The sequence below is a fragment of the Muntiacus reevesi genome, chromosome 3 (assembly GCF_963930625.1).
Source record: "Muntiacus reevesi chromosome 3, mMunRee1.1, whole genome shotgun sequence".
NCBI classification, from domain to species: Eukaryota; Metazoa; Chordata; class Mammalia; order Artiodactyla; family Cervidae; genus Muntiacus; species Muntiacus reevesi.
This window is the reverse complement of record NC_089251.1, coordinates 140,734,919-140,759,899: the sequence shown is the minus strand read 5'-3', so window position 1 is coordinate 140,759,899 and position 24,981 is coordinate 140,734,919. Positions and strand designations below refer to the sequence as shown.

The 24,981-nt window shown below is 42.1% G+C and overlaps 1 protein-coding gene across 1 annotated transcript in view; it reads left to right on the top strand.

Annotated features, from left to right (window-relative positions):
- The window catches only part of CPO (carboxypeptidase O), a 29,648-nt gene extending 13,344 nt beyond the window's left edge, over nucleotides 1-16,304 (top strand). Inside the window, exons 4-9 of the mRNA XM_065927684.1 lie at nucleotides 3,500-3,604; nucleotides 4,717-4,827; nucleotides 6,270-6,360; nucleotides 8,790-8,992; nucleotides 15,142-15,226; nucleotides 16,042-16,304. Coding sequence (XP_065783756.1) covers nucleotides 3,500-3,604; nucleotides 4,717-4,827; nucleotides 6,270-6,360; nucleotides 8,790-8,992; nucleotides 15,142-15,226; nucleotides 16,042-16,304 — 858 coding nt within the window. The remainder of the gene's footprint in view (nucleotides 1-3,499; nucleotides 3,605-4,716; nucleotides 4,828-6,269; nucleotides 6,361-8,789; nucleotides 8,993-15,141; nucleotides 15,227-16,041) is intronic.
- The last annotated feature ends 8,677 nt before the right edge of the window (nucleotides 16,305-24,981 follow it).

The following is a 24,981-nucleotide window of genomic DNA, read 5'->3' as shown; positions in this document are numbered from 1 at the left end:
GTGAGAAGGCTGAGAGTTACAGCCTTACCCAAGGATATTTGCTTACTATTCGGGGGCTCTAGTCACAAGTACGGACAAGGTTAAAGAGACAGGACAGAGAGATGCTGACTTTTCCACCCCAAACTGGGTTTTTTAAATTAACAACTTGTAAATGCTTACATATTAATCACCGGGGTGGAATCATGTTCAGAAGCAAAGAATGGTTGTGTGACACCATGGGCTTGCCTGCTCAGTCTCTCAGTCGTGTCCAACTCTGCAGCCCCGTGTAGCCCATTGGGCTCCTCCATCCATGGGATTTCCCAGGCAAGAATACTGGAGTGGGTTGCCATTACCTTCTCTAGGGGATGCTCCTGACCTAGGAATCAAACCTGCATTTCTTCAGACTCCTTCATTGGCACTAGGATTCTTTACCACTGCACTACCTAAGGCCCAGAAATAAGAACTTACTCCTTAGTTTTCCTTCCTGCTGTGCCTCCCTTGTCCCTGCTAAAACTGAGGAACTTAGAATTGCGGATGGTGGCTGAAAAGAACTTAAGACATTCTGGCTGAGCGGTTTCCAGACTGTGTTCTGTGAAGGCCTGGATTCCTCCAGTGTTCCCACAGTTGGGGTGGGCGGGGGCAGGAAGGATGGTCTGCAGAAGGGTGAAATCCCCAGTTCACTTTTCATGCTTTTGAGTTTTTACAAGATTGTTTTTTAGCACATTCATTTCAGTTCAGTCACTCAGTCGTGTCCGACTCTTTGCAACCCCATGGACTGCAGCACGCCAGGCCTCCCTGTCCATCACCAACTCCCAGAGTTTACCCAAACTCATGTCCATTGAGTCGGTGATGCCATCCAACCATTTCATCCTCTGTCATCCCCTTCTCCTCCTGCCCCCAATCCCTCCCAGCATCAGAGCCTCTTCAAACGAGTCAGTTCTTCACATCAGGTGGCCAAAGTATTGGAGTTTCAGCTTCAACATCAGTCCTTCCAATGAATATTCAGGACTGATCTCCTTTAGGATGGACTGGTTGGATCTCCTTGCAGTCCAAGAGACTCTCAAGAGTTTTCTCTAACACCACAGTTCAAAAGCATCAATTCTCCGGTGCTCAGCTTTCTTTAACACATTATTTTCCATAAAAAAAATTTGAACATTATGGACAACCTTTATTTTTCATTTCCTCATTTTATGAGGGAACAAAGACCCAGAGAAGTAAAGTGACTTGTGCAAAGTCACAACGTCAGATCATAGCATAGCCAGAGGAATAAGCCAGTCCCAAAGTTCTCTGCCCCTTTTGCATATGACATAATGAAAAGTGTTTGAGGCTGATTAACCACTATTCCACAGACTTTCAGGTTCAGACCAGTGATTTTTCAATCCTGCTTGCTTAATACTGATGCCTGGGTCCCATTCACAGAGATTCTGAGCTAATTGCTCCAGGATGGGTCCCAGGCACCCCTTGAAAGTTCCCTAGATGACCCTAAGGTACAGGCAGGGTTGATGACTGCTGCACCTAATCAGCGGGTTTTCAAAGGGTGGTCCTGGACCAGCAGCATCAACGTCACCTGGAAACTTGTTAGAAATGCACATGCTTGGGCCTAACTGCAGATCTACTGAATCAGAAACTCTGGGGTTGGGCCCAGCAATCTGTGTTTGAACAAGCCCTCCCCCTGGCCATTTTGATGCACACTCAAGTTTCAGAGGGCTTCCCTGGTGGCTCAGACGGTAAAGAATCTACCTGCAATGTGGGAGACCTGGGTTTGATCCCTGAATTGGGAAGATCCCCTGGAGAAGGCATAGCAACCCATTCAGGTATTCTTGCCGGAGAATCCCCATGGACAGAGGAGCCTGGTGGGCTACAGTCCATGAGGTCACAAAGAGTTGGACACGATTGAGCGACTAGACACACCCCACGCACACGTTTCAGGACCACAATGCATTTCTAACAAGTTCCCAGCTGGTACTTATATCACCGGCCCAGGACTGCTCTTCCAGAACCACCACCAAAGCAGTTTGGCATTAAAAACTAGCATTATTTGTTTGCTGTCCTCTTACTACTTATTATAGACATGTTATTTTGCAAAGCACATCCTCAAATTTTAGTTACTCACAGTTACAAAAAAGTCTATTGACTTTAAGACAGAATTTACCGAGGAGTTGACTGCTATGTTAAATGTGGGCCACCTACCTATGTGACTTTCCATAGGTTGTCAAGCTGAGCTGAGTCAGCCAAGAAGACATCTAAACATCCTTTGCACATGACATCTTTTTAAAAAGAGAATTGGCATGTAATAAGGAGGCAATAAAGATAAACTTATGGTCATATATATATATACTCATAAAAGAGGGAATTATAAGACAGAATTTAAGGTAAAAGGAAGATTAGGAGCTTTGAAAATGGGTGAGGCTAAAAGGAAAAATTCCTTGAATATGATGAGTTCAAGCTGCATATTTCAAAATTTGTAACTTTCTCATAGATACAGAGGGAGAACCTTCATCAGTCCAACTCCCGAGAGCTTTCAATGATCAAGAGTCCAGGACATTTACAAAACAGAACCAGATGTGACTGTTACAAACATGGGCATGTTCACAATTTCTCCATCAAAGAGAATCTTTAATTGCCAGGTTAATCCATAATTACCCTGAAAGAGGAGAGGATCTCTATTGCTTGACTGAGGCTGACCTGATAGACAAGAACAAGTGGGAAGAGGAGAAAGAAGACTGGGTCAGCTGGTACTGGAGGAGTCTCTAAGGAAAGAAGAAATTAATGAATTTAATAAGTATTGCAGGACATTGTGTATTTGGATCCTTTCACAGTTTTCAAGAAGTTTAAACGTAGTGCATGTGTGCATGTTAAGTCACTTCAGTCATGTCTGACTCTTTGCGACCCTATGAACTATAGCCTGCCAGGCTCCTCTGTCTATATGATTTTCTAGGCAGAAATACTGGAGCAGGTTGCCATTTCCTTCTCCAGGGTATCTTCCCAACCCAGAGATCGATTCGGTGTTTCTTATGTCTCCTGCATTGGCAGGGGAGTTCTTTACTGCTGAGCCATTGGGGAAGTCCTTAAATGTAGACTGGGATTCAATTTTACTTCTTTTGATTCTTGAATGTTACTACTTGTATACTTTTTCACTGTGAGTGAACTCTACGTGGGAAGGTTTCATAATGTTTATAGAGATTTAGCATCACAGTTTGTGGCTTGGAAGTTTTAGCCTTTATTTAAAGTTAGGGAATAATTTAGGTATAGGGGAGACCAGGCTTTATGAAGGGGACACAGGGGAGTCGGTAAGCTGTCCTAAGAACAACAACCAAGGTAACAGAAAGAGAGCAAGTGTAACCATAGGAGGGTCATATTGGTGGGTGTCTTTGCCAGCAGCCTTGCCTCATCCTTGAAACCACAGAATGGAGAGAAACAGAATAAAATGGAGGGGAATAAAACAAAATCTAATAACTTTTCACAGTGGCCTGCAATCATAAGCAATTGTTTGATAATGGAACACAAATATCCCCTCCAGATCAGCCAACCATCCAATAACCCCAAGAAGATTATTTGGATGGACTGTGGAATTCATGCCAGGGAATGGATTGCCCCTGCTTTCTGCCAGTGGTTTGTGAAAGAAGTAAGTGTTTTTAATGTCCTCACAATGGCTAGTTGTGCTTAGTCGCTCAGTCGTGTCTGACCCTTTGCAACCCCATGGACTGTAGCCCGCCAGGCTCCTCCGTCCATGGGGATTCTCCAGGCAAGAATCCTAGAGGGGGTTGCCATGCCCTCCTCTAGGGGATCTTCCCAATCCAGGGACTGAATCCAGGTCTCCCACATTGCAGGCGGAGTCTTTACTGTCTGAGCCAGCAGATGGCTAACTACCCTACAAAGCACCTGTCACGTCTCAGCTATTTGCAGAGCATGTTTCTTTTCACGTATCGGCAAGGCAGTTCTCCACTGAGCTGCCCCTTCACCTCAAAGTGAATGGAATTCATAAGTAGGTTCACTGAAAACTGAGTTAGATGTTCTGTTGTCTTTCTAGTGCACCCCAAATCACTTTTATTGGAAGGTAAACAAATGTAAATGGAGAAGAAAATACATCTTGGGAGTTAGAGATGAGTTTAAATCCCAGAGCCATCTCTTTCTAACAGCCTGGTGCACAATTTCTAACACCAGGACCCCTAGTTTTTCACCTGCAAAAAGTGTGTGAAGTGACTACTTCAGTGCCTGTTGTGTGGATTAAGAGATTAACACATAGAAACTATCAATACCTTGCTCCGTGAATTCTCACATATTACCTATACCCCTCCTTAGGGAACAAGACTTTAAAATTAGTATAAGATACTTTTGTGTCAAGCCTTTTCAGAAGCCCAAACAGGATGATATCCACAAGGAGTAGTTCTCAAAGTCTGGTTCCTAGACCCATAGCATCAACGTAACTGGGAAGTTGTTCAAAATGCAAATTCTGGGTTTCCACCTCACTACCTCATACCTAGTGAATTGGGGCTGTGGGTGGAGATGGGGCTGTGTAACCAGGTGGGCAGTATGTTACAAGCCAGCCTCCAGGTGATTCTGATGCATGCAGAGGTTTCAGAAAGACCACAACATTGAACAGGACAAGTGAGGCAGGATTGATGGGCAAAGGCCAGTGCACACTAACCTCCTACGATTAAGCTGAAATTGTTAGAAAATTGAGAGAAAAGACCTCTTACCAGGATCATTCCAAACATTTTTCTATTAAATGTCCAGATTCTACAGAACTATAAAGACAACCAAAGGATAAGAAGGCTCCTTAAAAACCTGGACTTCTTTGTGCTTCCAGTTCTTAACATAGATGGTTACATCTACACTTGGACAACTGTGAGTACATTGAGTTTGGTGCTGGGATGGGTTCACAAACCAGGTCTTGATTCAGATTCATTTTCTGACTTCAGTCACTGCAACTATAAAAATGTTTTGTGGTCATTTAAAGGAAGAAACCTCATTTGGGATTAAAATCCACATTTTTAAGTCGACAATCTAAGGATTGGGGACGCTGAAGGCCTTTTTTGAACATGTTTTTTTGTTTGTTTTTGACATATTCCCAGTTTTTCAGACTTAATGTTTCTTCAACTCCATCTTCTTAAAATTTGTGGATTGCCTCCAACTAATAAAAATAAATGAAAAATAAAATGAAATAAAATTTGTGGATTGCCTGTCACCTGATAAGGATTATGTTGGTATAAAATTCCCATACTACCGTGTATCCTTAAATCAGTTCTTGAAACACAAGTGGCACAAATAATCTATAAATTCTAACCCAACTTTTATTTTTCCATGATGGCCATGCGTATGGAGTTGGGGGCAGGGGAGCATCTCATAACATTATCATTTTGTGGGGGGTGGGGGGGGGCTGCGTTGTTGCTTTGTGCAGGCTTTCTCTAGTTGTAGTAAGCTGGGGGTACTCTTCGTTGCTGTGTGCGGACTTATCATTGCGGTGGCTTCTGTCCCCGAGCACAGACTTGCAGGTGCCCAGGCTCAGGAGCTATGGAGCACAGTCTTAGTTGCTCTGTGGCATGTGGGGGTCTTCCTGACCAGGGATTGAACCCTGCAGCGACAAGCGGATTCATATCTGCTACACCACCAGGGAAATCCAAGATTTTTATTTAATAGACAACTTCCTCTTTTAAAATGTTTCTAAAGCACACTGCTCCAGAAGTCAGAGCCCCTGTTTCTAGGGAGTCTTCATTCCTCCCACTTCTTCTGGCTCCCCCAGACTTTCAAGGGACCCCTTTCTCTGTAACGGCCTCTCTGGCCCAGTATAAATCAAGCCCTTCCCTCCCGGCTCGTCTGGTGAAACATGTCTTTAGCCCTATCTCTACTCGTCGGTTGTCTGCCTCCAGAATGTGCACAAACCATCTCTGATGCACCTGGAAGAGCCTTTTTCCATCTGCCAAGCCATTTCTCTTTCATTCTTTATCATTTGAACCTAAAAAAATGACTCTCTGAAGCTTTTCCTGATTAAGCAGATTACATCCACCAGGCACTATTAATCCGCCCATGAGGGAGAGGCCAAATTACCCCTCCAAAGTGATGGTTTACACACATGTGCACTTAGGGTGGTACAGATGTTCCTGTTATTAGGGGTTACTAACCCATCTGGGGGACTAAAAATTAAATGCACTAGCTTCATAATGTTGAGGCAGGTTCTTCCAGACAATCCTAGGAACTATTTTTCATGTTTGAGGATCACCCATCATCACTAACACTGTGATTTATGAGACCTTAGAATGACAACATTGCTGTTTGTTTCCCTGTTACAGGATCGGCTTTGGAGGAAGTCCCGTTCATCCCATAATAATGGCACATGTTTTGGAACAGATCTCAATCGAAACTTTGATGCATCCTGGTGTAGTAAGTACATGCTTACTAAGTACATCATTAGTAAGTAGATGAATAACAAAAAACAAAAAAATGGAGCAGAGAAGCCAGGAAAGAAGTGCATTACTAGAGTTAGTATTATTTATATATGCAACTTTTGAAATAAACATCAAATTTTGTATAGCTTTCTGGACTTCCTGGTCAGTGTTACTCTGTCTAAAGAGATGATATTATCTATGCAATAAGAACAGCAACACTCATATGCAGGACTCTTTTCAAGTGAGATTGCCTAAAAAAGGGCAACGATGACTTTGATCGGTGTGAATATGTTTGAAATCCATCACTTTGTTTTAAAATATATTGTTCAGTCACTGAGTCATGTCTGACTCTTTGTGACCCCGTGGACTGCAGCATGCCAGGCTTCCATGCCTTTCAGTATCTCCAAGAGTTTGTTCAAACACATGTCCGTTGAGTCAATGATGCCATCCAACCATCTCACCCTCTGTTGTCCCCTTCCCCTCCTGCCCTCCGTCTTTCCTAGCATCAGAGTCTTCCAATGAGTCAGCTCTTCACATCAGGTGGCCAAATACGAGCTTCAGCTTCAGCATCAGTCCTTCCAATGAATATTCAGGATTTGTTTCCTTTAGGATTGACTGGTTTGATCTCCTTGCTGTCCAAGTAACTCTCAAGAGTCTTCTCCAGCACCACAATTTGAACGAATCAATTCCTTGGTGCTCAGCCTTCTTTATGGTCCAACTCTCACATCTGTACATGACTATTGGAAAAGCCACAGCTTTGACTATATGGACCTTTGTTGACAAAGTGATGTCTCTGCTTTTTAATATGCTATCTAGGTTTGTCATACCTTTTCTTCCCAGGAGCAAATGTCTTTTGATTTCATGGCTGCAGTCAGCATCCACAGTGATTTTGGAGCCCAAGAAAATAATCTGTCCCTGTTCCCATTGTTTCCCCATCTGTTTGCCATGAAGTGATGGGGCTGGATGCCATGATCTTAGTTTTTTGAATGTTGAGTTTTAATCCAGCTTCCTCACTCTGCTTTTTCACCTTCATCAAGAATCTCTTTATGAATTGTTATAAAGATAAGTCAGAGAATTATCCTTGCAGATATTTTTTACAACATGGGGGCAGAACAAGACAAATATTTTCTTCTCATTAAGGCATTTTCATGTTTCTGAATCCCAACACACTCAATACATTGGAAGCAAACAGAAATAAGGATGGTTAAGAGCAGTCTGGTTAAAAACCAGATGACAAAGGTTCAGATTTGGTGGCTGTGTGATCTTGGAAAAATTGCTCTATCTCAGCTTTAGTTTTCTCTTTTAAAAAAAAAAAAAATGTGGCTCAACATAATACCATCTTATCAGGAGGTTTCAATGAGATGTATCAACTTGAAAAACATTCACAACCTAGAAGTTGAGAATTATGTTTTATTCGGTGAGAATTTTTAGGATTTCAAGCCTGGGAGACAGTGTATGAAGTGACCTTGAGAGAACTGCTCTGAGCAGGTGAGGGGAAAAGCCAGGTTTATGGAGAGTTTCGCAATAAAGAGCAGGTGATCTGAAGGTCAAAATATTATTGTTAATGAAAGAAAACCAGATATACCAAGATAAGGAATTTAACCCTTTCTTTGTATGGGAAGATGCAAGAGTCTGGACTCACTGAAATCTCCTTTGATATGCACCTCAGCTATCTGGGGCCAGTATTGTCTGTTTTTCTCCCCCTGAACTTCCTTGGGGTTCACTGCAGAGAGTGGCTGCATTTTGATGGCTGCTCGATGGCAAGTATTCTTCCCCTTCCCGAGTTCTCTCAGGGCTCAGCTCACCTTGGAGGGCTGCAATTGGTGATGACTGTGATATCCTTGTTTACTGATATGGTAGGAAGTATCCCATTTCTCAGATGTCTCACAGGAGGGCAGAGTACAGTGCCCAGCATGGAAAAGGTGCTCTCTTGATGGTCCTTATTATTACTGGTGAGGACAACTGACTGAAAATAACTGTTTTTCTATCCTTGCAAAATAGCTCTAGAGAGACTCATGCCAGTAAAACAGCAAGAGAAACTTAGGACAATAAGACTATGACAGAGGCTGACCCTGGGACCCAAGAACTGGTTCCCAAGCATTTGTTTCAGGGTTCACCAAAAATTTTAGTGAAAGGTTGCTGAAAATGCTCTTCCTTTTTGCATCTTCCTTCCCCAGCCACATAAGCAGGGAGTTTGTTTCTAAATCTGAACACCAGCCCTCCTGCCTTTCTATGCTCCTCCTTAAATGACTTATTTAACCAGGACAAACTTAGACAAGCAAAGGCAAGCCTTGATTCCACCCACAGATGCCCTGAGTAAGAGTGATTCCTCACAACCCAACCCCCCCGCCATCTCATCCCCCACCCAGGTCAGTGCTAAACAGAGACCATGATGCCTTTCTTGGGGTTTCCTGTATATTTCAGGTATCGGTGCAAGTAACGACTGTGAAAGTTTAACATTTTGTGGAACAGGACCCGTGTCTGAACCAGAGACGAAAGCTGTTTCCAGCTTTATCGAGAGCAAGAAGGAGAACGTTGCCTGCTTCCTGACCATGCACTCTTACGGGCAGCTCATTCTCGTGCCTTATGGCTATACCAAAAATAAATCAAATAACCATGAAGAATTGGTAAGCCCATACACGGTGCCGGAGCCCTGAGAAGCCTCAATAGGACTCTGCCTTCCTTTCCCCCCTCATTTCCTTTAACAGGGTTTTGGCTCCAGCCCTGCTTTTATTCCCTCTGCTTTTCCTTCCTTTCTTTCTCCTGCTTTTCTCACCTTGCCAGACGCCTGCTGGGAAGGCTTCAGGTTAAATGCTGCTTTACCTCCATTAATTAACTACCTGTTTCGAAAAGTGTCAAGTTGGGAGACATCTCAGGTATTCATGTATAATATAAATGAGATGATTATGTTAATAATCTGTAGGAATGTGCTTTCATTTCTGTAAATTCTCTTGAAGCTCAGTTCAGCAATTATAGCTTCTGAACTGTGCTTTAAAGAGCTTGCCAGCTGTTAGTGGAATATGGCATATCTAAAATAACATGGCTAAATAATATCTGCTCCCTTCTCTGCTCAACACAATGCTTTATTTCCTCCTGAACTCTGCCTCTAGTTTCTGCCTAGGAATATTTGTAAGGGGAAGTGCCAGTGAAATTCAAGCCGGGGCAGGGAAATTCTGCTTTGTCTTATCTGGGGTCCTTTTCTGAAGCTCTGTTTACCCAAGCCCTGGTGGGCAGAATTGCTGGAAAGTACTGGGTTCTTGCCCTTTTGTGAACCTGAGAACAATAGACATAAGTCAAAGAAAGGGTCAATTTAGAATTGTTGTAGTATTTGTTATCTTTTCCTAAAATTTATTTTTTCAACTTTTACTTGTGGTAGAATAGATATAACATAAAATTTACTATCTTAACCATTTTTAGGTGGACAGGTCAGTAGTTAAGTATATTCACATTATTGTGCAACCAATCTTCAAAACTTCCACCTTGCATCATCAAATATCTCTACCTGTCAAACAACTCCAGATCCACCTTGTTTCTGGCAACCACCATTCTAACTCTCTGACTCCTGAGTTTGACTACTCCAGGTAGCTCATATAAGTGGAATCTTACAGCATCTGTCCTTTTGGTGACTGGATTTTCTCACTTAGCATATCTTCAAGCTTCATACACGTTGCACCATGTGTCAGAAGTTCCTTTTTCAAGGCTGAATAATATTCCATTGTATGTATGCACCACATATTCTTTACCCATTCATCAATCAATGGGCAACTGAATTGTTTCTATCTTTTACCTATTGCAAATAAGGCAGCTATGAACACAAATGTACAAATATCTCCTTGAGACCCTGCTTTCAATTCAGAATCTGCCTGCAATGCAGGAGACACAGGTGATGCAGTTTCGATCCCTGGATCAGGAAGATCCCCCGGAGGAGAAAATGGCAACCTGCTCTAGTATTTTTGCCTGGAAAACTCCATGGACAGAGGAGCCTGGCAGGCTACAGTCCATGGGGTCACAAAGAGTCAGACACAACTGAGCACATGGCACATCCAGAAGTAGAATTGCTGAATCATGTTGTAATTCTATCTTCAACTTTTTGAGGAGCCATCATTTCCAGAGAAAGTACCCCATTTTCCGTTCCCTCCAATAGTGAATAAGAGTTCCAATTTCTCCACATTCTCACCAACACTTGTTATTTTCTGTATACCCTTTAAAAATATTTTTTAAACAAGTTTCTCATTATCAACAAATGCTGGGTTGGATGGGGGCCTGGCTTGCTCTGTTCTTAAGATCACAGAAGGCTGGCTGCCCATGGACTCTGTCATTCTTCATGTCTCTCTCCCCCTGGAACATCACTTATAAAACACACATCGGGGCTCTACAAGAAAAACCACTGGAGATCTTTGCTGAGGGGAATACCTCCTCCAGTAGTCAAAAATACCCAGCAGTACCCCAGTGTCTTTCCACAATTGTTTTTGGGCATTTGTACTACCTGATTATTTTGTGTGAGGTAGAAATAACATTTACCTAGAACTTTAAAAATTACAAGGAGATTTTATGGCCCTTATCTGATCCTCATGACAATATAGTAAACTCACTTTGGAGATGCAGAAATTAAGACCTTGAGTTAATAGTATTTCTAAAATCCCTGTAGACGGTAAATGGTGGAGTCTGGGTTGGAGCTCACGTCTTCAGATTCCAAGGGTCACATTCATCAGGCCACCAGACACTGCCTCTCCTCTCCACTTAAGAAGGCTTTGCAACTTCTGGAAGCTGTCACTGACTTTAATGCCTGGGCCACCGTGTCCTATATTCTCATTTCTGTGCCCCAGAAATTCTGTTTCTTCAGGAACGTACAGAAACAGGGATTTCAGTGAAGAAGCCCAGACCCTTCCTTATCTCCCAGTTCCCGTGATGCTTGCCGTTGTTGCTGTTGTTCAGTCGCTCAGTTGTTTCTGACTCTCTGTGACCCCATGGATGACGCCAGGCTTCCCTGTCCTCCACTATCTTCCAGAGTTTGCTCAAACTCACATCCATTGGGTCAATGATACTATCCAACCATCTCGCCATAGGCGTTTGATTTCCTCTTAAAGGATTCTGTGACAAATACAAATGAACCACCATAGACAGGCCATTGTAGATCTTTGATGCAACAGGTCTTCTACCAGAAAAAAAAAAATACTGGCTCATATATCCCAGTATTTTTCTAGGCAATTTCATTCCCTTTTTTGGTCCAGGAAAACAAATACTACATCACCATGTTGCAAGGTTTGCATTCAAAGGTCACAGGGTCTTGGGCTACTGATGGCTGTCTCCTTAGAACCCTCTGACCACAGAGTGGGCATTGACTTTACCACTAGCGGAAGGTGGAACTCTAAGATGAGAATTACTGGCAATCCTTAATACTCTATGTAGAGATTGGAAAATTGAATTGACAAAGATTGCTTCAATTCTGTGTCTCTTACAGTATCAGGTGTTGAAAAGTTAGCATAACATTCATCACTAAGACTTCTCCGTAAAAAGTCAGAAAATGTTGCCGCCATGTGTCAAACTCACTGAAGCTAGTTAGCAGTGTTTCTAGATTCTCAGTGGTAAGCTTTGATAGAGCCCACAAAGACAGAATCACACCAACTGTTCCAGGAGTTTTCCATTTCTGGTGTATTTACAACCACCAGAGACTAGTAATTAATCTCTATGTATTTACAAAACCAAAAATTTGTAGAAATCATGATAAATATTGTACTGCGTGATAGACAACTTGGCAATCACTAAGTAGGGGAAATAGAACTATATATAGCCTCATTCAAAACTTCTCTGGAAATTAGAATAGCTATAAGAAGTCTAATGTTTCAAATGCTGACATTCTTTCCATTTGAACTCTTTCCATATCAACCCCTATATCCCATTCCAAGTTCCATCCTCCCACACAGATGCCAGGGCCTTGCTCAATCTTGCTGAGTGCTTGCCTGTGAATATATGCCTATAGGAAACTCTCTGGGCCCAGGAAAGAAGTTATTAAGCATGCACGAGGTCTTTAACAATGTAAATTACATACTACTAGCAAAGAGATTTTTTATTATTTTGGCTAGAAGGAAACTTTAGGCTGAAAAGAAGGACAGCAGAGGAATTGACTCTCTATGGTCTTGGAGTATAGTGTCAAAAGGAGGCAGAAGAATAATCAGGAGGTCGACCCCTAGAGATAGGGAAATCATTTCATCTTTCAGAAAGGACAAATCTCATAAGCTAAGTATCACAGTTGTGTGCTTCTCATAGATGTTATATTTCCTATTCCTATCTACTTATCCATTGTAATTCCTGGTGTAATCATTAAAAAAAAAATCCTAAGTTCTTTTGTCAATAAAGAAAAGGAAACTGGAAAGACTCTTTCCCACCCAATAGGCAGGATTTAAGGAGAGGGAACTATATAAAATTAAGTTTGGCCATGAGGAGAAGGAATCTTGGTCTGGAGTGAGTTGCAAGAAAGAAAAAATGAGTGCAAGAACCCATCTGAATAGAAAATGTAGCCTGGAGCTGCTTCATGCAAACCAAATAACGGTTAAGACCCCACATTGACAAGTTAGCAGAGTTTCATTCAAAGAAACACAGAAACACATGGGAATTAAGAATAATTAAAAGCAATTCATATCTCTACCAGAGACTCCCAAAGAACTACAAAAAGGAGTGAGCTGCTAAATTTTAGCAACTCTTTCTCCAGGGTGTGTGTTTTAATTTCACTCACCACAGCAGCTACCCTGAATCCTTCCTTTCTCTCTACTCTTCTTTCTGATTTCCTTAATGGAATTTTTCTCTCCAGAAATCCCCTCTCTGACTCTCTTCTCCTTCTTATAATTTCCTCTTCTTTCTGCAGACAGCTCTTGTACCCCTTTCCAGAGGCTTCTCTGGTGACTCAGTGGTAAAGAACCGGCCTGTCTGATGAAGGAGACAAGGGTCTAATCCCTGGGTCAGGAAGATCCCCTGGAGAAGGAAATGGCAATCCACTCCAGTATTCTTGCTTGGAAAATCCCATGGACAGAGGAGCCTGGAGGGTCACAAAGAGTCACACATGATTTAGCAATTGAACAACAAAAACAGAAACTTCTTTCCAGTGTAAGTGATTAAAACCAGCTTTATTCCTTGCACTTATTTAACCCTTCCTACCCATCATTTCAGTTCTGGAGACAGGAACAGGAACCAGGAACTAGGGCAGATGTAGAATCTTTCCAGAAGAGAGAGAGAATATAAAACTCAGTAGTGAGTGGAGAGGAGGCAAAAAACTTGCAAATATGTTCAACTTAAAGTTCTAAGTCTTACCACTGTTGCATGGAACCCTACCGCCACTTATTACCTCTCCTGCTTTTCCTTTTGAATGTCACTGTGTCTAAATCCACTCTACCCAGACACCACACTGTCATACATTAGGATTCAGTGGGATAGTACAGGAGCAGGGAGAAAAAAGACAGAATCTAAAACAAGATCTGTCACTAGTCAAGGGAAGAAGTATGGGAACTGATGCTCCTGAAAGTGTAGTCTGGCTGCCCTAAGGGGTGAAGGAATGGTGGATCCAGGCAGGTGGTGACTAAGGGGATTTTCATGGTGTCTTATGTAGAACCCAAGGGAAAGTAGTGGGGTAATTCATCAGGTGACTAGAATATAGCACTAGGGAATCTAGGGTGGGGAATACTTAGACTTTCAGTAGGGTATGAAAGGAGATTTATTGCCTGGTCAATAAATATAGCCAATATACTTAGACTTCAGTTAGTGTTTCTGATCTCAGGAAAGGGTCTTCAGAGAACAAGGCTGAGACCTTAGACATCATCTAGTTCTGAAGGGTTTCCAAAGCAGTCAGGTGACATGGTGATAGGTATGGAGAAGGGTATCATTTCCTGTTCTGAAAATCTGTGAGCTTGTGAAAGATAAATATCAAATAACTTTAAATAAAAATAAGAGGGAAGCAATAAGAGGAAGTATGAACAAGGGGCTATGGGAGAAAAAAAAATGGGGAGAGATAATCTAGTCATGGTGCTCAAGAAAGACCTAAGAGAACTTGGCATTTGAGAACGTTTTGAGGTGGTGTGCAATTTCAGCAGAGATAAGAAATGAGACAACCCAGCCTTTTCTTGAGAAAAGGCAGAGAAGCTGAGGAACATGGGGGCACATCTGGGGAACTGTCAGAGAACTGGAGTTTGACTATAATCTAGGGTAGGATCAAGAGAACATGATGCTGGAAAGGTGGGTTAGGTCCTTATTGTAGAGAATCTGAAATACTACACTGAGCAGTGTACCCTAACTCAGCGGGCAACCAAGAGTCAGTGAGGGTTTTCAGCAGGATCATGATCATGGTCCTGCTCTCAAAGGTTCACCCTGTAGTCAGGGAGATCAGCTGGGATTAAGGATAGGTGAGAGGAAGGAAAACTTATGAGGAGATGACAACAGTCCATTTCAGAGTTAATAAAACTGAAATAGAGTGATGCTGTTAGAAGTGCAACTTGGTCATCATTTGAGAGAAGAGTCAAAGATGATTGTCGGAATTTACATATTGGGGCACATGATAAGACAGAATGATGAAAATCAAAACAGCCTTATTAGTGGAGGAGATGATGAAACTGGATTTGAGTATGTTGAGTCTGAAGTATCAGCAGATGACCCAGGTATAGGTGTTCAGTGGGAAGTTAGAAAGATGGTCTGGAACTCAGAGGATGGATTTGGACAAAATAGCAAACCCTCTGGATTGTTAGATTTATTTTTAACACCAGATATCTGTCTCTGCATTTCCCACCTACAGATCCAAGTTGGACAGAAGGCAGCAAATGCATTGAAAGCAAAGCATGGAACCAATTATAGAGTTGGATCTAGTGCAGATATTTTATGTAAGTATCTTTTTTTTTTTTTTTTTTGCTTCTTCAATAGTATCTAAGGCACAAAAGAAGTCAGTGGACTTTGGAGTAGGGTGGGGTGGACAGGATAAAAATGTTCCATGGATCAACAGGAAGTTGTACAAATCAAAGTGATCAAGGATAAAAGGCAGTCTGTACAAATCCAGAATTGTGTTCTCTAGGGATAAGGTGCAAGCTAACTAAAGGTAAAAATTAATACACTGGCTCAGCCCAGTACTCCCTCTGGCTTCAGTTATAAAGAGCTAGCCATGAGAAGGTACAGGAGTTAACAGGAAAGACCATTTCCAGTGACCCTTGATCAGTTGATTTAGTTCCCAGAGGACCATCAGGCTAAGAAAGCAAATGAGGTGGGGCCTGGAGTGTTTTTTAAAAAAAGAATTTAGTTGGAAGAACAGTGCATTGCTTTCTCAATCCCCAGCTACCACCCCCTCCAAGCACTGAAGAACCAGCAAGATGATATTTTCCTAATATTTTTCCTATAGGTCATTTTGTTTCTGTCCCCGATATGTCAGTTGACTCTTAACCATCCAATATCAGATTGTCTTGTCTTTGATTCAGCTGACAAATTTTAACCAAACCTCTGCTATGTGCCAGGCATAATGCCAGGTATTGGGATGGTGAGTGGAGACAAAGCCGAAAATATCAAAGAGAGGAAGAAGGCAGCTGTCCATAGATCCTAGTATGAAGAGTTGACTTTGCTAGGCTGAACCTTTAGTCCCTTAAATGGCTGTAGATATCTATCTTTTCCCAGAGTAACTTCTAACACTGCCTCCATGTTTTATTTGTAGATGCTACGTCAGGATCCTCAAGAGATTGGGCTCGGGACATTGGGATCCCCTTTTCGTACACATTTGAACTGAGGGACAATGGTACCTATGGGTTTGTCCTGCCAGAAGCTCAGATTCAGGCCACCTGTGAGGAAACCATGGAGGCTGTGCTTTCAGTCCTGGATGATGTGTATGAGAAATACTGGTACACAAACAGTGCCAGAAAGGCAAAATCTACTGCTCTGGTGCTGAGCTTTCTGATGCCCTTCATGTCTCTTCTCTGAGTGCATCCTACCCAGGCCTGCTCAGCCCCAGTGACATGGATATGACTGCCCAATAGGTACTTTTGCGAATACGGAGAAACCAAATAATTTAACTAGAAATACTTTCAATAAAGATGAATCATCTTTGTATGTTCATGTTTGCTCTGCTGTAATTAATTTTTATTACTTTAAAAGAGTATAATATTAGTTATTGGTAGAGTAATGCTATAAGTGAAAGTCACTCCGTTGTGTCTGACCCTTTGCAACCCCATGGACTTTATAGTCCATGGAATTCTCCAGGCCAGAATACTGGAGTGGGCACCCTTTCCCTTCTCTAGGGAATGTTCCCAACCCAGGGATCGAACGCAGGTCTCCTGCACTGCAGGCAGATTCTTCACCAAGTACCACTCTACAATTCAGTGGCTCACACATCTATAGGTCATCTAGGAAGTTCTGATCTTGCCTGTGCTCACAGAATCTGATCTGTGGTCAGTTTCAAGGCAGTTGCCTCAGGGTCTAGAAAGTTTTTTCCTATCTAAATTCTTTGAAAATTTTGCTCCTGCCTTTGATCCAAGTTTACTCTTAATTTTTTGCAACAGTGTTAGTAGCAGCAGTCAGAAGATAAAGTTATATAATTTCTCTATAGCTGTTGCTCGTTTTACTTATTTATTTAATGTTTTACTTATTCAAAAAAATTTTTTTAGAGAATCTACGAGGTACGTTTTGCTAGGTTTGCTGGATTTACAATGGTGAGTAAAGTAGACATGGTCCCTGTTCTCGTAGAATTTCTGTTCCAATGGGTGAGATTGACTGGAATGGACAGTATTGCTTATCAGGCAAATCTCCTTTCTGGGGAGCCATTATAATCAAGAACACAAATATATAAACTAACCATAGCAGCTTGTAACAGGGGCTAGGAAAGAAATAAAGAATAAGGAGAGAGGTAAGTAGGGCCAGATTATATGTTTCCAGGTACACACCCATTTAATGGTGCCATCTTGTCCATGACATTTTACATGCTCTTCAGGTAGCACCTATGACTGTCATTTCCTATGTATCTCTATGTGACACCTTGAAATGATGCTAAGCACTTGTCAGGCTTTGAACAAATGTTGTCACTGTGACCGACTGACAAGGCATCCTTGGGTGTTCAGTCACCCATTTCTGAATTTCCTTGTTGATCACAGTCACAATACACTTCTTGCTTGTAACCCTTTTATTGCCTTTCTTTGTCCTTCTTATTTTTTTGTGTTTTGCCAGTGTGTGGCTGATAAGGGTCAGAAAGGAAAATGTCAGGGGCAGCGGGGCTTAATGAATCAGAGAAGAGCTATTTACATAAAAATGCCAGCTCCACAATTGTGGCATTGTAGGGGAGCAAATGGTTGGGTTCCATCAATGGTCAGCCTGTGAAGGAAGAAAACTAGTATGGTCACCAATGCCATATCCTAGAAAAGAGCTGAGGTGCTGAGGCTTGAGACTTAGTTTATTAGCTTTCATTCAGTCCGTGTTTTAGATTCTAAGGCTGTCTGTTAGCAAGTTGGACCTCTGAGTATAGGAGTTACAAAGCTCAATTCATGTCTAAAGATTGAGTCCACGGCCAAATAAAGCTGGTAGGGAATGGATGGAAATGCAAGCTATCAGCTTGCCTGAAACCTCCTACAGGGATTTTCCAAAAGTTTCAGATACAACTGTAGCTTTCTCAGGGGCTTCACATCTCTCTGAGGGTATGGGAGACTGAGGGGCATGACATGTTTTTTACTTCTTCTGAAAGTATTTTATTCTATGTGAAAGGATACTAAAAGCAAGACTAGAACAGTGATGAATGACTACACTGATCTTTCTCAAGGATGTTTTCAACTTTCTAGTCTTAAATGGTAGTAGTTTGGGAAAACTTCACAACTGATGCCACTAATGCAATTTTGAAAGTATCCTGTACTGGAGAAGGAAATGGAACCCACTCCAGTATTCTTGCCTAGAGAATCCTGTGGACGGAGGAGCCTGGTGGGCTTCTGTCCATAGGGTCGCACAGAGTCAGACACGACTGAAGCGAATTAGCATGCATGCATGTATGCGTGCATTGGAGAAGGAAATGGCAACCCACTCTAGTATTCTTGCCTGGAGAATCCCAGGGACAGAGGAGCCTGGCGGGCTGCCGTCTATGGGGTGGCACAGAGTCAGACACAACTGAAGCGACTTAGCAGCAGCAGCAGCAGCCTGTACTGAGGCTTTGTTGGGTCTGAAATTTTATTTTACCCTACTTTAAAGCTGGGGCTTCCCAGGTGGCTCAGTGGGTAAAGAATCCACCTGCAATGCAGGAGATGCAGGAAAGACATGGGTTCAATTCCTGGGTCAGGAAGATCTCCTGGAGGAAGGCAAGGCAACTCACTCCAGTATTCTTGCCTGGAGAATTCCACAGACAGAAGAGCGTGGCGGAATACAATCCTTAGGGTTGTTAGGGGACGCACACTGACTGAAACCGCCCACCCTGGCCAGGCACCACAGTAACCATTTGCGTGAGTTGTTTTACGACGGGAGGTCCTGCTAAGGAACACAGAACTAATATGCCTCCATCAACCGGAAGAGTTCCGGAAAGGTCAAAAGGAGACACCACATGTCTGACCATCTCCTAGAATCCTTCTCTCTGGCATCCATCTTGGCTGAACAAGGCTGCACCACCAGGAAGGACTCTGAGTCAGAATGATTGGCTAAAGACAACCCAGAAACTAATCCCATCACCGTAAAACCCGAGACTGCAAGCCATGTGACAGAGCTGTTCTCCTGGGTTCCCTCACCCTCCTGCTCTCTGCCCGGGCGCCCTTTCCCAATAAAATCTCTTGCTTTGTCAGCACATGTGTCTCCTCTGACAATTCATTTCTGAGTGTTAGACAAGGGCCCAGTTTCGGGCCCTGGAAGTGATCCCCCTTCCTGCAACAGGGTCGCAAGAGGAGTCGGACATGACTGATGTGACTGAGCACACAGACACATTTTAAAGCTAGGAAGTTAGCTCGCTGCTGTTTCAGGATTGTTAGAAAACATGAACCCTCTGAGTCAGAGACAGGAAGTTATCACATGCAGCATAGGAAACAGCGTGAACATCAGCATATTTACATTTGTTTCCTTTGTTTCCAGGGCTTCCTGGGTGGCACAGTGGTAAAGAATCTGCCTGCCAGTGCAGAAGATGCAGGAGACATGGGTTTGATCCCTGGGTTGGAAAGATCCCCTGAAGAAGGAAATGATAATCCACTCCAGTATTATTGAGTAGAAAATTCCATGGACCAAAGAAACTGGCAGGTTACAGTCCATGGGGTCACAAAGAGTCAGACAGGACTGAGTGTGCACACATACTTTACTCCTAAGTTTAAATTTTTTTTTTTTTTTTTTTTTACTATTTCTTTCTTTCCATTACACTTGATTGATGCTTTTTCTCTCAACAATTCCTACAAAGGATTGAGATCTTCTTGACCCATAGGTGAATTTAGAGTTTAAAATGATGCAAAATGATAAACTCAGATGGTATCCAAGCTTCTAGCTCTTTTTTCTACCTCAGTGTCAAAATGAGTTATATTTTTGCTTACATTAGGTATGGCCAAGCTCTATTTCCCCTCCTTTTCTTATGCAGTTTAGCAGTCTTCTGATATGTTACTGAAAATACATTCTTCATATTGCCTGGTGTTATTCTTATCTTCTGCATATAATTTGAATCTGGTATAATACTATTATGTCACTAAGAGAGGCCCACTGCCCAAGAATATAAAATTACAATATTAAACATGAAAGAGTTTTTAAAAATTAAATTAGTAATTATTAATCTGATACTATAGGTAGTGATTAGAATCCTTTGTATGTATTCCTTTGCATAATACTCACAAGAATCCTGAGTTGGGCACTTTTATTAATTTGATGAAGAGCCTGAGATGAAGAGAATGTAAGTAGCATATATATGGTCACAGTGGTTTTTTTTTTTTTTTCCTATCAAATGTCCTTGCTTTTATTTTTTCAATTTTTGTTTTGTTTTTTTTTACATTTATTTATTTATTTGGCTGTTCCAGGTCTTAGTTGCGACATGCAGAAGCTTGATCTTCATTACAGCATGCAGGGGTCTTTTTGTTGGATGTGTGAACTCTTTGTTGCAACATGTGGGACCTAGTTCCCTGACCAGGAATTGAACACCAGGCCCCTGCATTGGGAGTGCAAAGTCTTAGCCACTGGACCACCAAGGAAATCCCCAAATGTCTTTATTTTTACAAGGCCACACAGGTCCAAGAAAACACATCTGCACCCTTCATGTGGTCACACTGTTCTTAATCATTCTTGATTGATCAAATAATTTCTTGGGATAGGAACTTCTTGGTTCTACCATGTTAAAAGTACTGTCTAGTGGCCCCGGCCACTGCTTCCTTCAGATCCTGTTAGGTCCCTTCTCCTGCATCTCTCTCTGTCCTTGATGTGTCTCTGTGACTCTTTATCCAATGTCTGCCCTTGGGCAGCTGCATGTGATTTGCCTGCAGCTACAGAGAGTTTCTCTCTCAGCTTGTGGCTCAGACGGTAAAGCGTCTGCCTACAATGTGTGAGACCTGGGTTCAATCCCTGGGTGGGGAAGATCTCCTGGAGAAAGAAATGGTGACCCACTCCAGTATTCTTGCCTGGAAAATCTCATGGATGGAGGAGCCTGGTAGGCTACAGTCCATGGGGTCTCAAAGAGTCGGACACAACTGAGTGATTTGTGAGTTCTACCCACCAACCAAAACTCCCAGCTTCTGCCTGGATAGAAACACGTGGGTCCAATAATATGAAACCCAGCACCTTGCAGTAGGTTGGGGAAAACTTCAAAGCATCACTCATGTCCCAGAGTTCCTGTGGGATACAGTTGACGTGACTCTCCAAACATTTCTCTGAGATTACAGCCATGCTTGGCTTCCACCTTTCCTCGTCCTGTGTCACTTTCTCTTGGTGGTACCTCCTAAACAAGCCATTTGTACATGAATCCTCACTTCTGGATCTACCTCTAGGGAACCCAACATAAGACAATCTCCTTGGGAATTATTACCAAAACATAATACTTTATTAATTTCCTAAAATGGCTTTTAATAAAAGCATATATATCTATAATATATATATGTATTATGTATATTATATGTGTGCTTGTGTGCTAAGTCACTTCAGTCGTGTCTGACTCTGTGACCCTATGGACTGCAGCCTGCCACGCTTCTCTGTCCATGGGATTCTTCAGGCAAGAATACTGGAGTGGATTACCAAGCCCTCCTCCAGGGGATCTTCTCGACCCAGGGATTGAACCCAGGTCTCTTGCATCAGTTGGGTTCTTTACCTCTAGCACCACCTGGGAAGCCCCATGTATATTACATATGTATTATATTTATAATATATTAAAAATATATAACTGAATCATGTGTTATATACCTGAAATGAAAATGAATGTTAATCAACTATACTTTAATTTTAAAAACCTAGAGATAAATTTTTTAAAGTATTACTATATTTAATATTCAGAATATGCCTGGGGATTACAACATCATATGGACAGAAATATTTCCTATTTTGAAGATGTAACCATTCTGGAACATGAAGAATCTTGTTCCAGAAAAGACTTTCACTTCAGGAAAACATATGCATTTCCAGTCTGGTCTCTATTGAAGGCACAGTAAAAAAAAGATTAGCCTTTATGGACTTGTAAATTTTGAAATATCTGGTATTATGATAAGACTTTATGAGAAAATAATAGCCACTTATAACAGTTTTCCACTCTGCCATAATCAAGACTACATAGTCTTTTCTTAGCTCCCCTGAAAAAAGAATTTTATTTCTTTCCAAGGAGTCATTCATTTAAAATAATACTAATAAAAAATAAAGCTCCAAAGAGCTTAAATGGTGAATGTATTAACTCCTTTCCTACCTGCATGTTCCTTTCCTCTGGAGCTCTTATTATGTTTTTTTCTGAGAATTTGTTCTTAAAAAAAAAAAATACATTTGTGCAAGTCAGCTCTAAAAATGGTGCCAATTAAAAAAAAAAAGTCTCCCTCCCTCTTTACATAAATGGTACAAAAGCAACCACAGAAACACAGAGGAGGCAAAGAAGAATGTGTATTCACGGGGTTGGAATGTGTATTCACGGGGTTGAAACCAGCAAAATCTGGTTGATTAGGTGGAAGATCCTGAGAAAGTGAGGTGGAAAGTCAAGCTGGAATCTGTTGTAAGGCCCTGAGCACTGGATAGGAGTTTAGCCATTATGCCTATAGACTGCAGGGAGTCCCCATATTTTTGCACAAAGAGGGTAATTAAACACATGTTGTGTAAATGTTGCAGGAAGCAGAACCCCTTCCAAGGCCTGAGAGTGGGCCCTTGTCTAACACTCGGAAATGAATTGTCCCTTGAGATACACGAGCTGACAAAGCAAGAGCCTTTATTGGGAAGGTTCCCAGGTGGAGCGCAGTAAGTTAAGGGAACACGGGAGAACTGCCCTGCCAAGTGGCTCATGGTCTCAGGGGTTATGGTGGTGGGATTAGTTTCTGGGTTGTCTTTGGCCCATCACTCTAACTCAGGGTCCTTCCTAGTGGGGCATACACACTGCTCAGCCAAAACGGTTGCCAGAGAGAAGGATTCTGGGAGACGGTAGGACACATGGCGTCTCCTCTTGACCTTTCCCAAATTCTAACGCTTGGGGGTGGCTTGTTAGTTTCAAGTTCCTTACTAGGACCTCCTTTCGTAAAATAACTCATGCAAACGGTTACCATGGTGCCTGGCCAGGGTGGGCGGTTTCAGTCAGTGTGTTTTTCCTAACACGAAGATCAGTCTCAAAGGACGGATTAGAATGAGACAGTTGGAGGAGAGACATATTAGGCAAACAGTTAAGAATATAGTGTATGGTGCACATACATAATTGACTAAGACTTCAGTTGAGTTGGTAGTCATAAAGATGGAAACAAACAGACATCAGAGATATTGTTCAGAAAGATTCAGTGTGGGGTCTTTTTGATTATGGGAATGTGGAAAAAGAAGGATTGGAATCATTGGGCATGGCCAAACAGAAAAACAGTGGTATTAGAAGATCATGAGACTTTGTCTTAATTCATCTTTACCCCATCACTACCAAGAAAGGTATAACATAGACCAACGCTGAATACAGACTTACAGATCCATGGAGCCCAAAGGGAAGCAGTGTGGAAAAATGATGAGCCATTTCGTTTCAGACAGGAAATAGGAAAAGCAAAATTGTCTCACTGAAGTATCTGTTAAAACTTAAGGTTTGCTTTGCAACTTTAAACCAAGTCTCTAGGAACAAGCAACCTTCATTTGAATCCACCAGCTTCTTCCTGCACATACACTAATTTGCCCTATGACATTTAATTTAGAATTACATGTGCACGTCTATCACTTTAAAGGCTGACTATTTTCTGTAATGCAGTTGCCTAGAAGATTTGTTTTGTAGCAGAATTATTATTTGAAATCAAAAATTTCCTTAAAGTGTGATATTAAAATCAGATAAAGACACATTTGCTCTGCCCGATCTTGGGAGGAGGATGGTTAGTAAGTAGGTCTGGAGATGTTTCTCTGCTCTCCTTTGCCCCAAATTTCCCTGAGTCTTGAAGAACTTGCTGTTTTCTTTCTAGGCACTTACTACTCGAAGTGTGGTCCATGAACCAGAAGCATCAGTCTCACCTGGCAGCTTGTTAAAAATTCCAATTCTCAGGCATCAGAACTTGAGTTTTCCTTAAGTAAAGTGATGTTCTTAAAAATACAGGAAACACTGCTTTAGAGTATGGGGCTTCCCAGGTGGTGCTAGTTGTAAAGAAGCTGCCTGCCACTGCTGAAGACATAAGAGATGTGGGTTCAGTCCCAGCGTTGGTCAGATCCCCTGGAGGAGGGTATGGCAAGTCACTCCAGTATTCTCACCAGGAGAATCCCATGGACAGAGGAGCCTGGTGGCTACAATCCATTGGGTCACAAAGAGTTGGATATGACTAGAGCTACAGATTTCCTGGGAAGCATGTTCAAACACAGATTCTCAGGCACAGCAACATGTCTGTGGTAGAGCATGAAATTTTGCATGTTTAACAAGCTCCCAGATGAGGCTGCTACTATTGGTGAATAGCAAGAGGCTAGGGCAGTGGAATCATCTGGAAGGGTTGTTAATAATGGCTTGCTGGGCTCAGCTCAGTCTCTGATTCAGCAAGTGGGGCCTGAGAACTTGCATTTCTAACAAATTCCCAGGTGATGCTGCTGCTACTGCTCTAGGAAACACACTGCAGAACCCTAATCAAGAGCACTTGGCTCATCATTGGGATATAGATGCCACTAATAATCGGGGGTACCTTGATTTATTTTCTTAAGTAAAAGGGGATAAAGCGTGAAAAGTTTCTTCCCTCAAGGATCTTAGAGTCTAGTTCAAAATACAGAAAAGCAAGCAAACGCCTCACATGGGCCACGTGCACAGAGCTAAGAGTAGAAGAGCCACGACCTCAGGCTCCGTGACAGTATCTAGGGTGGCCCCGGGGAGGTTTCCCCTACTTACCTTAAAGCTGGAGCAATACTTGGAAAGGGTCTGATTGCTTAAATGATATGTGTTCTATGCAAGACACATTCTTTCATTTGAGAGCTTATGAATAGCCATGGATTTTCCGTTCAGTTATGCTTTTGTAATGAAAGTATTCTCAGTCTTTTATGAAGGAGAATGAGGCAGGGT